This window comes from Ambystoma mexicanum, chromosome 4p, assembly GCF_040938575.1.
Source record: "Ambystoma mexicanum isolate Mex_15411 chromosome 4p, UKY_AmexF1_1, whole genome shotgun sequence".
Classification (NCBI taxonomy): Eukaryota; Metazoa; Chordata; class Amphibia; order Caudata; family Ambystomatidae; genus Ambystoma; species Ambystoma mexicanum.
Window position 1 is genome coordinate 34,664,668 of NC_090927.1, and position 12,243 is coordinate 34,676,910.

The window sequence follows — 12,243 nt, forward strand, 5'->3', positions numbered from 1 at the left end:
AGCGCCATGGCTATGGAGGCCAGACAGGGCTAGAGTCTGAGCCCTCCACCCAGGCACTGCACGGAGGGGGGCAGCACCCGGAGTGTATGTACTCTTTGAATCCACGATGCTGAGTGCTTCCTGGCAGGTGTGCCCCTCTCCTCTCCCCTCCCTTCCCTCCTTCCCTCCAGGCTTCTTTCGCTCGCTGCGTTTCAGAGAGACGCTGGGAGGCAGCTTCTCTTGGTGCCTTGCGTCCTCTATAGTCCCCCTTACTGCATGCAGGCGGCCCCTGAAAAGAAAACCATGCCGAAAGCACGGCAGATTTCTGTAAAACCTGAGCTGGTGAGCGGGTGAGGGGGTGATGGGGTGAGGGGGTGAGGGGGTGAGGTCGTTAACTGAAAGAGGAGCTCGCAAGTCTCGACTTTGCCACTTGACCTACTCGTGTGATCTTGCTCAAATGATGTGCTCACTCTATTCAATGTTCGCTAGCTACTGCCATTGCCAGTGGGTGAAGTGATTCTGTGGAGCCCTGACGTGTGCACGTCGTTGGGTGGCATGCTGCATAGTGGATAGCGAGTCTGCTTTGCTCGGAATTCTTTTAATGTATAACATAGCGGGCGGTCCGTGCCGGGATCCATACGGTTTGGCTCCCATCAGTTCTAGCCAGGATCATGGCAGTCTGCCACATCTGGAGAGCCACATGTGGCTTCCATGACCCCCTTGGATTGCGAGTCCTGCTTGAATTACATGTCATGAGGTACTGAGGTGGTCAGTTGCAGGTTAGGCAGAGGGACACGCCCCTGACTCCCCGGCCTATCAGAGGAGCTTTCTGCTGGGAGGTCCCCCCAGCTCCCCTGCAGGCAGGAGCATAGAGGGGTGGGTGTGATGACTCTGCTGGCGTGAGACACAACGGTCTGCTGGTGAGACTGGGAGCAGAGGAGGATGTTTGGAACGAGGAAGAAGTTATAACAGGTGGGATACCACTTCCAGGTCAAGAGGGCTGGGGAAGTGTCAGTCAGATGCGGCTGACATTTCCCAGCCCAGATCGGCCTCTTGCTTAGTGGGAAATCTCTTGAATAATATTGCAAGCCAGCCTGCCCCACAAGAACATGTGGGAGAGAGGAGAGGCCCTTTCTGTGTGGGCAGAGAGCGCTGCAGGGCACTGTATCAGCTGGTTTCTTGGGTGGCGTGGGGGGGGGGGGTGAAGAGTAAGGGGAATCCATCGATCCTTGACTCCCCAAGTGCGGTGGGAAGGGGGTGGGGTAAGTGGCCATGACTGGGATTTGGATGTTTTGAGCGACTGCCCAACATGCCGGCGCCTTCTTAGAGTTTGGGCAGACTCAGTCACATAAGAAAACTCAAATCTAGGCACAAAAAAGTGGGCTCACAGTGGCAGCAGCAGTGGAGCAGTTTTAGAGGCAACACCGGAAACGGTGGTGAACACGTTCAGTTTATTCAGGATTGATACAAATGTGTCAAATTTCACTTCTCTTGACTCCGTAGAAATGTCAATTTCAACCCTGGCTTCGAACCCGCCCGTTCTTTCAACCCTGGGTTTGGGCAAAGTGCCCGCACTTCCTGGATGTCCAGGCAGCCCGTTAGTCATCGCCGATCAAGTGTGCTGCTGAGTGTCAATGTGCTGCTGAGTGCCAGTGTGCTGCTGATTGTGAGTGTGCTGCTGAGTGCAAAAGTGCTGCTGAGTGCAAGTGTGCTGCTGAGTGCAAGTGTGCTGCTGAGTGCAAGAGTGCTGCTGAATGCAAATGTGCTGCTGAGTGAGAGTGTGGTGCTGAGTGCAAGCGTGCTGCTGAGTGCCAGTGTGCTGCTGAGTGCCAGAGCGCTGCTGATTGTGAGTGTGCTGCTGAGTGCAAGTGTGCTGCTGAGTGAGAGTGTGCTGCTGAGTGCAAGCGTGCTTCTGAGTGCCAGTGTGCTGCTGAGTGTCAGTGTGCTGCTGACTGTGAGTGTGCTGCTGAGTGCAAAAGTGCTGCTGAGTGCAAGTATTCTGCTGAGTGCAAGTGTGCTGCTGAGTGCAAGAGTGCTGCTGAATGCAAATGTGCTGCTGAGTGAGAGTGTGGTGCTGAGTGCAAGCGTGCTGCTGAGTGCCAGTGTGCTGCTGAGTGCCAGAGCGCTGCTGATTGTGAGTGTGCTGCTGAGTGCAATAGTGCTGCTGAGTGCAAGTGTGCTGCTGAGTGAGAGTGTGCTGCTGAGTGCAAGCGTGCTTCTGAGTGCCAGTGTGCTGCTGAGTGCCAGTGTGCTGCTGACTGTGAGTGTGCTGCTGAGTGCAAAAGTGCTGCTGAGTGCAAGTGTGCTGCTGAATGCAAATGTGCTGCTGAGTGAGAGTGTGGTGCTGAGTGCAAGCGTGCTGCTGAGTGCCAGTGTGCTGCTGAGTGCCAGAGCGCTGCTGATTGTGAGTGTGCTGCTGAGTGCAATAGTGCTGCTGAGTGCAAGTGTGCTGCTGAGTGAGAGTGTGCTGCTGAGTGCAAGCGTGCTTCTGAGTGAGAGTGTGCTGCTGAGTGCAAGCGTGCTTCTGAGTGCCAGTGTGCTGCTGAGTGCCAGTGTGCTGCTGACTGTGAGTGTGCTGCTGAGTGCAAAAGTGCTGCTGAGTGCAAGTGTGCTGCTGAGTGCCAGTGTGCTGCTGAGTGCCAGTGTGCTGCTGACTGTGAGTGTGCTGCTGAGTGCAAAAGTGCTGCTGATTGCAAGTGTGCTGCTGAGTGCAAGTGTGCTGCTGAGAGTGTGCTGCTGAGTGCCAGTGTGCTGCTGAGTGCCAGTGTGCTGCTGATTGTGAGTGTGCTGCTGAGTGCAAAAGTGCTGCTGAGTGCAAGTGTGCTGCTGAGTGCAAGAGTGCTGCTGAATGCAAATGTGCTGCTGAGTGAGAGTGTGGTGCTGAGTGCAAGCGTGCTGCTGAGTGCCAGTGTGCTGCTGAGTGCCAGAGCGCTGCTGATTGTGAGTGTGCCGCTGAGTGCAATAGTGCTGCTGAGTGCAAGTGTGCTGCTGAGTGAGAGTGTGCTGCTGAGTGCAAGCGTGCTTCTGAGTGCCAGTGTGCTGCTGAGTGCCAGTGTGCTGCTGACTGTGAGTGTGCTGCTGACTGCAAAAGTGCTGCTGAGTGCAAGTGTGCTGCTGAGTGCAAGTGTGCTGCTGAGTGCAAGAGTGCTGCTGAATGCAAATGTGCTGCTGAGTGAGAGTGTGGTGCTGAGTGCAAGCGTGCTGCTGAGTGCCAGTGTGCTGCTGAGTGCCAGAGCGCTGCTGATTGTGAGTGTGCTGCTGAGTGCAATAGTGCTGCTGAGTGCAAGTGTGCTGCTGAGTGAGGGTGTGCTGCTGAGTGCAAGCGTGCTTCTGAGTGCCAGTGTGCTGCTGAGTGCCAGTGTGCTGCTGACTGTGAGTGTGCTGCTGACTGCAAAAGTGCTGCTGAGTGCAAGTTTGCTTCTGAGTGCAAGTGTGCTGCTGAGAGTGTGCTGCTGAGTGCCAGTGTGCTGCTGAGTGCCAGTGTGCTTCCGAGTGTCAGTGCGCTGCCGAGTGCAGTGTGCTGCTGAGTGCCAGTGTGCTGCTGATTGTGAGTGTGCTGCTGAGTGCAATTGTGCTGCTGAGTGCAAGTGTGCTGCTGAGTGGAAGTGTGCTTCTGATTGTGAGTGTGCTGCTGAGTGCAATAGTGCTGCTGAGTGAAAGTGTGCCCCTGAAAGCAAGCGTGGTGCTGAGTGATAGTGTGCTGCTGAGTGCAAGTGTGCTGCTGAGTGCAGGTGTCCCGCTGAGTGCAAGCATGCCGCTGAGTGCAAGTGTGCTGCTGAGTGAAAGTGTGCCACTGAGTGCACGTGTGCTGCTGAGTGCCAGTGTGCTGCTGATTGTGAGTGTGCTGCTGAGTGCAATTGTGCTGCTGAGTGCAAGTGTGCTTCTGAGAGTAAGTGTGCCACTGAGTGCAAGCGTGCTGCTGAGGGCAAGTGTGCCGGCTGAGTGCAAGTGTGCCTCTGAGAGCAAATATGCCACTGAGTGCAAGTGTGTCATTGAGTGCAGGCGTGCCACTGAGTGCAAGAGTGCTTCTGAGAGCAAGTGTGCTTCTGAGAGCAAGTGTGCCACTGAGTGCAAGTGTGCCACTGAGTGCAAGTGTGCCGCTGAGTGCAGGTGTGCTGCTGAGTGCAAGTGTGCCACTGAGCGCAGGAGTGCTGCTGAGTGCAAATGTGCCACTGAGTGCAATTGTGCCACTGAAGGCAAGTGTGCTGCTGAGTGCAAGTGTGCCACTGAGTGCAAGTGTGCCACGGAGTGCAAGTGTGCAATTGTGCCCCTGAGTGCAAGTGTGCTGCTGAGTGCAAGTGTGTCACTGAGTGCAAGTGTGCTGCTGAGTGCAAGTGTGCCACTGAGTGCAAGTATGCCACTGAGTGCAAGTGTGAAATTGTGCCCCTGAGTGCAAGTGTGCTGCTGAGTGCAAGTGTGCTTCTGAGAGCAAGTGTGCCACTGAGTGCAAGTGTGCCAATGAGTGCAAGTGTGCTGCTGAGTGCAGGAGTGATGCTGAGAGCAGGAGTGCTGCTGAGTGCAAGTGTGCCACTGAGTGCAAGTGTGCTGCTGAGTGCAGGTGTGCTACTGAGTGCAAGTGTGCCACCGAGTGCAAGTGTGTAATTGTGACCCTGAGTGCAAGTGTGCTGCTGAGTGCTAGTGTGCTGCTGAGTGATAGTGTGCTGCTGAGTGATAGTGTGCTGCTGAGTGCAAGTGTGCTGCTGAATGATAGTGTGCTGCTGAGTGCAAGTGTGCTGCTGACTGAAAGTGTGCCCCTGAGTGCAAGTGTGCTGCTGAGTGATAGTGTGCTTCTGATTGTGAGTGTGCTGATGAGTGCAATAGTGCTGCTGAGTGAAAGTGTGCCCCTGACTGCAAGTGTGCCCCTGACTGCAAGTGTGCTGCTGAGTGCAATTGTGCTGCTGAGTGCAAGTGTGCTTCTGAGAAATAGTGTGCTGCTGAGTGAAAGTGTGCTGCTGAGTGAAAGTGTGCTGCTGAGTGAAAGTGTGCCCCTGTGCGCAAGTCTGCCACTGACTGATAGTGTGCTGCTGAGTGATAGTGTGCTGCTGAGTGCAAGTGTGCCACTGAGTGCAAGTGTGCTGCTGAGTGATAGTGTGCTGCTGAGTGATAGTGTGTGGCTGAGTGCAAGTGTGCGGCTGAGTGCCAGTGTGCTGCTAAATGATAGTGTGCTGCTGAGTGCAACGGTGCTGCTGACTGAAAGTGTGCCCCTGAGTGCAAGTGTGCTGCTGAGTGATAGGGTGCGGCTGAGTGCAAGTGTGCTGCTGAGTGCAAGTGTGCTGCTGAGTGATAGTATGCGGCTGAGTGCAAGTGTGCTGCTGATTGCAAGTGTGCTGCTGAGTGCAACTGTGCTGCTGAATGATAGTGTGCTGCTGAGTGCTGGTGTGCTGCTGAGTGCAAGTGTGCCACTGAGTGCAAGTGTGCCACTGAGTGCAAGTGTGCTGCTGAGTGATAGTATGCTGCTGAGTGCAAGTGTGCCACTGAGTGCAAGTGTGCCACTGAGTGCAAGTGTGCTGCTGAGTGAAAGTGTGCTGCTGAGTGAAAGTGTGCTGCTGAGTGAAAGTGTGCCCCTGTGCGCAAGTCTGCCACTGACTGATAGTGTGCTGCTGAGTGATAGGGTGCTGCTGAGTGCAAGTGTGCCACTGAGTGCATGATTGCTGCTGAGTGGAAGTGTGCTGCTGAGTGCAAGTGTGCCACTGAGTGCAAGTGTGCTGCTGAGTGATAGTGTGCTGCTGAGTGATAGTGTGTGGCTGAGTGCAAGTGTGCTGCTGAGTGCAAGTGTGCTGCTAAATGATAGTGTGCTGCTGAGTGCAACTGTGCTGCTGACTGAAAGTGTGCCCCTGAGTGCAAGTGTGCTGCTGAGTGATAGTGTGCGGCTGAGTGCAAGTGTGCTGCTGAGTGCAAGTGTGCTGCTGAGTGCAACTGTGCTGCTGAATGATAGTGTGCTGCTGAGTGCTGGTGTGCTGCTGAGTGCTGGTGTGCTGCTGAGTGCAAGTGTGCCACTGAGTGCAAGTGTGCCACTGAGTGCAAGTGTGCTGCTGAGTGATAGTCTGCTGCTGAGTGCAAGTGTGCCGCTGAGTGCAAATGTGCTGCTGAGTGCAAGTGTGCTGCTGAGTGCAAGTGTGCTGCTGATTGCAGGTGTTCTGCTGAGTGCAAGTGTGCCACTGAGTGCAAGTGTGCCGCTGAGTGATAGTGTGCCACTGATTGCAGGTGTTCTGCTGAGTGCAAGTGTGCCACTGAGTGCAAGTGTGCCGCTGAGTGATAGTGTGCCACTGAGTGCAAGTGCGCCACTGAGTGCAAGTGTGCCACTGAGTGCAATTGTGCTGCTGAGTGATAGTGTGCCGCTGAGTGCAAGTGTGCCACTGAGTGCAAGTGTGCTGCTGATTGATAGTGTGCTGGTGAGTGCAAGTGTGCCGCTGAGTGCAAGTGTGCTGCTGAGTGATAGTGTGCTGCTGAGTGCAAGTGTGCCACTGAGTGCAAGTGTGCTGCTGAGTGATAGTGTGCTGCTGAGTGCAAGTGTGCCGCTGAGTGATAGTGTGCCGCTGAGTGCAATTGTGCCACTGAGTGCAAGTGTGCCACTGAGTGCAAGTGTGCTGCTGAGTGATAGTGTGCCACTGAGTGCAAGTGTGCCACTGAGTGCAATTGTGCCACTGAGTGCAAGTGTGCCACTGAGTGCAAGTGTGCTGCTGAGTGATAGTGTGCTGCTGAGTGCAAGTGTGCCACTGAGTGCAAGTGTGCTGCTGAGTGATAGTGTGCTGGTGAGTGCAAGCGTGCAGCTGAGTGCAAGTGTGCTGCTGAGTGATAGTGTGCTGCTGAGTGCAAGTGTGCCACTGAGTGCAAGTGTGCTGCTGAGTGAAAGTGTGCTGCTGAGTGCAAGTGTGCCGCTGAGTGCAAGTGTGCTGCTGAGTGCAAGTGTGCCGCTGCATTGTCAGCTCCATGGACTTTAGGTCGAGTGTGGGTGTTCTCTTCTCTCATTGCCACATGGGTGACTCACCAGACAAACCACTGATGCCCCATGGATTATAGGTTCGGGGTCCCCATAATGGGATTGTGGAGGGAGCCTAAGGAAATACCTCAAGGGGCTGCAAGCTGATGGCTGGCACCTCAGTTTGGGGATCCAGGAGATGGAGCTTTGCCCAAAAGGGTGTCCCGCACAAATCCACACTCTCCCTACCTGTCACCCACCTGTCAATGGCCGACTCCTCCCGAGAAATCTCTCTCTGTGAGTCGAGCCCTTTCCCATACAGCATTGCCATAAACCATTGTCAAACTCCCCCTTTAACGCTTCCCTAAAATCTAAATCCAGTAGGCAGACCTGGTCCGAATTCTAGGAGGATAGTGCATACATTAGGCACACCCTCTTGCATTGGACTTAATCCTTTTCATCCTGGCAGCACTACATGGTTCGGAATAAGGCTACTGCTTCCTAGCTACTGCCGAGGGAACTCACACACCCTAGGCTGCATGCCCCAGAGTAAGTGGGGGTGTGCTGCACCTCGGCATGCACCATGATACAGCTCACCCTCCTCCTTGGCCAGTGTCACCGGTTAGGCTCCACACTGCGGATAGGCTTCCTAGATCCCTTCTTTTTGCCCAAAGTCGCTTATAATATTCGGGGGTGGCGTGTCGCGGTTTTTGCCCGCTTGTTTGAGCAGATGTGCGCGTGTAGTTGGTCTTGTTTGCATTGCAGCCAAACCCATTAGATGCCGCTGCTCGACATGGGGTCCTGCACGGGGCTGCTGGGCCGCAAGCTGTTCTGTGCTTGCAATCCATGGCTCTCTGCGGGGGCTCGTTCTCTAATTCACCTTTGGTAGGATCTTTGGTAGGATCTTTGGTAGGTTGCGTGATCTGCTTAGCCTGTGCCCCAGTGACTCGCACGCTATTCATCAGGAAGTGTGCAAAGGGCTCGGCTTGCCTACAGTCACGTTCTCACCACGTGCAACACACACCTGTTTCCAGACACAAGGATTCAAGGAGAGACTCCTGCTCTGAGCCGTGGGCCATTCTTAGAGTGAGTGGGGAAAATAAACCTGTACAGTAGTCCTAAAAACAAGGGCACTAGGAAAGCCACATGACATGTCGTACAGCAAGATGCTGACAACAAGCTTCAAGGCAAGACAAGGCAACACAGTGTTTAATGTGAGCACACAAACAGACAAAGCCCGGAACATAGTCGAATGTGAAGGGGGTTCGGTAATAACCCCCCTGGAACAGCGTGTTGTCCTTTATGACCTGCAATTACACCTTTCCCTTCCTGCCTTTTACACAAGCTTGGGCATTGGCATCGTTGCCTAGCCAGTAAGTGCCCCATCCATGCCAAATGCCTGTAAATATGCAGAACAGAAAGCCTCGTGTGAAAGGAAGCAAAACTGCATAGTGTTTCCCAAGGTTAAAGGATAGTTCCGGGACTTTTTTTTATTGTCCCTACGGGTCGGCCATGTGTTTGTAAGCATAAATCGGTAGATCGTAGGAAACTTTCCTATGGACCTTACCCGACTTTTCGCCCATTATCGCACTCGAAATCAGCCTCCATTTTGTGATAATCCTATCATTCCGCCGCATCGACCTGGCTCACCTGCCTTTGCGGCACTAAATCAAATCCCCCGCCCCTGAAACAGACTTTATCAAAACATTCATATTCCCCGCCTCTATCCGTGACGTGACTGAGCTGCGTAGGCAAACGCGCCCAGGCGTCTTCTACGCGACTCCACACAGACCCCGGAAATCAACACAGATCAGCTCACAATACAGCGCACCACAATTCGGAATATGAAACTGTACTTTGAAATCAAACCGCAAGATTGTAAATGTGGTAAAGTACATTTATTTGACATCAAATGTTTAGAGAATATTCAGCGATTTGCATTTTTATTTGCTCATGTTCCAAAAAGTTCGTATTGAGGAACGCGATGGTCCTTTGCTGTACACAGGGTCTTAGAGCATCTCACAATACAGCACCACAATTCGGAATGTGAAACCGTGGTTTAAAAGCAAACGGCAAGATTGTACATTTGGCAAAGTACGTTTATTGGACATCAAATGTTTAGAGAATATTCAGCGATTTGCATTTTTCTTTGCTCTCGATCCAAATTAGTTCGTCTTGAGGGAAGCGATGTTCGTGTGCAGTACACAGGGTGTTGGTTTACGATAAAAATAAGCTCTTCTGTCGCACTGATAATCGCATGGCTGTTCCAACAACGAGGCACTAGGCCACCACAACGGTAGGTATGTTGCATCTAACCGTTAGTACCGCGTAAGGGCATACTTGTACTTGGCGATCGTCCCATAAAATGGTCAGGGTGGTAACGTTGTTCACGCGGAGAAGCAACTGGCGGCTGTAGAAGCCGTCCGCCGGTGTCTGGTACTCGTGACACAGACAGTAGTGAATGATGTACCTAAAAACATAAAAAATGAAATTAGTCTCACCATCAGATCCTTATTAAAATTATTCATTTCATAGCGAGGACAGCGCTACTGGGTGTACACAAGTGTTTAAAGGCGTGGCGAGGCATGGAGGGGGGGGGGGAGTGGAGTACAAGGTAAGTAGCATAAAATAATAAATAAATAGGGCCAGCTGGTGGCAAGTGCAAGGTAAGTGCAGAACAAGTGCTGGGAAGGGGGGGCTGTAGGATACTGAGACAGTCCCCCAGTGCAGGGGTTGACAGGGAGGCAGTGCAGGTGGAGAGTGGAAGGGCCCAGGACTGAGGTCGCAGACAGTGGACCAGTTGTAGCAGGGGAGAGGGAGAGAGAAAGCAGAAGCAAAGAGGAAGGTTTTGAGGTGCTTCAGTAAAAGCAGATGTTTCTCCTCCAGATAGTGCGCGGTAGAAAACAATATGCCACATAGAACGAACAAGTACAACTGAACCCGTCTTTAAAGCCACTGTATAGTAATGAAATTGCGGTATAAACTCATCAAAAGTTACTTACATTATATTTGCATTTTCCATTGTGTCTCTGTGTAGGGCAGACCCGAAACACCACTCCTTCTTTGCCGACGTTACTTCTTCTAATGAACGTGGCTCATCGTTTCGTTTCTGAAATTTTATTCATTATCTTTTCTTAGTCTTTCAGGATGGTCCCGGCCTGTCAAGGTCAAATCACAATAGAACCTTATATTGGGTCGTGGGCCGTTCCGCCACCCGAGCAAAACATCAAAGCAGCTGACCTTCACTTTGAGCGAGCACACATTTCTAGTTAGCTCCAGTTAGTGTAAGGGCATCTTGTCTGCGTGCCTTTTTTTTTATTGTCCCTATGGGTCGGCCATGTGTTTGTAATACGGAAACATTCTATAATTTTTGTAAAAATGATTTATATTACTGTTTGGTTTAATTGCAATGGGCCTGCAACATGAGGAGACTCGAGAGAACAGACAATCGAATTACAATCATTTAAACCGTGATGTGTATTTCTCAATGAGCTCTGCTTTAGGTGGACATGGAACAGAGGCAATGTTGGGTGGCAATGCAGTTGTCCCCTGCATAGGTTCGTTCACCACTCCATGTATGTGCCTATCGAGGACATCTACGATAAGTCTCTCAATAAACTCATATTGCATATCCTCAAACACTGGTTTGATCACCCATTGTTTACTTCTTTTAGTGAAGGCCTTATTGTAGCGAAGCGTCCCTAAAGTTCCGGTCGTCCTACTTTGTTGACGGCCAACATTATGGTTATGTGCCAAGACCGCTAGAAGAGTCCGATTTATCATGCCTTCCATGCCAAAATGCAATCTTTTGGGCCTGTACTTGAGGCACATATTGTGGAACACCTCCAAATCTCCTGTGTGGCAGAATTCCGTGAGTCCCCTCAAAGCTTTTGTTATAGTTTTATCAAATACAATCTTTTCAATGGCCTTGTGAGTGGGTGATGAAGGAATCAACCACTTCTTCTTCCGTGCCTCCTCTGTGGACAAATGGCCATGTTCACATTTGTGGAAATGCTCATTTGTCGACCATCGATGTACGTTGCTACAGTGCAACATTACTGACCGCCATTTTTCCAGTAGAATTTCCAACGACCCTTCACATGTTTTTGAGCTCCACCAAAGATGGTTGCTGATTGACTTGGACCACTGTGAAATACCTTGCATATCTTTTTTTTTTCCTGCAGCCGACAATTTTTTATTGATTGATTTTGCAAGATGCCAAACGTCAAATTGGTGATTTATATTTTTGTACTGTTCTCTCATTGTCTTGGCAATTGAAACGTGTCTGTCCGTGGCTATCAGGTCGATCACCATTCCCCGCGATTGTAGTTCTTGCAATGATGCTACAAAGCCAAATTTCTCCATGGCCACTGAGGATGTACTTTGTGACACCTGCACGACCACCGAACTCACAATTTTCTTACTTTCCATGTCCTGAAAGTGGTAGGTGCAGTACTTGGCTGAAAATCCTGGACTGTCGCATTGTCCATCACCGGCTAGCCTGAAGCGTTTGCCCGCGAATGTACTTTCCATTGACATTTTTTCCATTCTCCAAGCTTCGCTGATGGCTGGAAATAGATAATCGGTTTGGTATTTGTAGAACTGACTTTTCGCAATGAAATGGATTCCCACAAACTGAAAGAAATACTGTAACTTTTTAAAACTTGAACCACTAAAAAGTGCGGCCGCTGCACAAAGTAGATTGCCTGCTGGCAGTTGCCCCAGCATGGGTTGTGCAGACCATGCGAACGGATGATATTGTGTACAGGTGGCATGTATTTTAAGGTTAGTGCCTCGAATTGCACGAGTCACATTAATCAATGGCTCCCCACATACTTCCCCACCAACCCAATGCCCACATTTCATCATCATAATAATATCCATCAAACAGCTATCGAATACAATGAATTTGGCCTCTTTCCTTATACTGTCACTCTGCATCCCAGCTGGTTCGGCCTGTAACGTTGAGGACATGTCACTCGCATGAAAGGTACAATCTCTGATATCGTCTTCCGCTATGCTGAGTGATATTGATGGTGTTTCATTGTCGTCCACTTCATTCTCTTCCATTGCAACATCTGTTCCTTGTCCGGAGATGGGAGAAAAAAACAATGTCTTCAACTTTCGCGTGCTCTTATTTTTTGCGGGTGTGGATTCTGTGAATTGATCTACGACTGCATCCAAACTACCAGGAGGACATTCACTATCAATGGCTGGTGGTGGTATAGCTCCGTTGTCAATCACTTCATATTCTTCCCATTGGCACGATGCATCTCCAGTCTCAAGTCCCTGCCAAAAGGTTTGACAAGCAACATCTCTCGTTCGCTTCACTGTCTGTGTAGATC

General features: G+C 51.2%; 1 protein-coding gene across 1 annotated transcript; it reads left to right on the forward strand.

Moving 5' to 3' along the window:
* Positions 1-282: 282 nt before the first annotated feature.
* On the forward strand, positions 283-6,920 carry LOC138452716 (streptococcal hemagglutinin-like). Its single transcript, XM_069605065.1, has 6 exons — positions 283-329; positions 1,483-2,635; positions 2,677-3,351; positions 3,443-4,273; positions 4,371-5,545; positions 5,645-6,920. The coding sequence occupies exons 1-6, from the start codon at positions 283-285 to the stop codon at positions 6,918-6,920; spliced, it is 5,157 nt and encodes a 1,718-aa protein (XP_069461166.1).
* Positions 6,921-12,243: the final 5,323 nt, after the last annotated feature.

Bases quoted from the DNA above. Each gene is read 5' to 3' on its own strand.
- LOC138452716 (XM_069605065.1), top strand. From the start codon at position 283: ATGCCGAAAGCACGGCAGATTTCTGTAAAACCTGAGCTGGTGAGCGG. The intron at 330-1,482 runs GTGAGGGGGTGA...TTGACTCCGTAG, and splicing joins AAACCTGAGCTGGTGAGCGG to AAATGTCAATTTCAACCCTG. The intron at 2,636-2,676 runs GTGAGTGTGCTG...GCTGATTGCAAG, and splicing joins GTGCCAGTGTGCTGCTGACT to TGTGCTGCTGAGTGCAAGTG.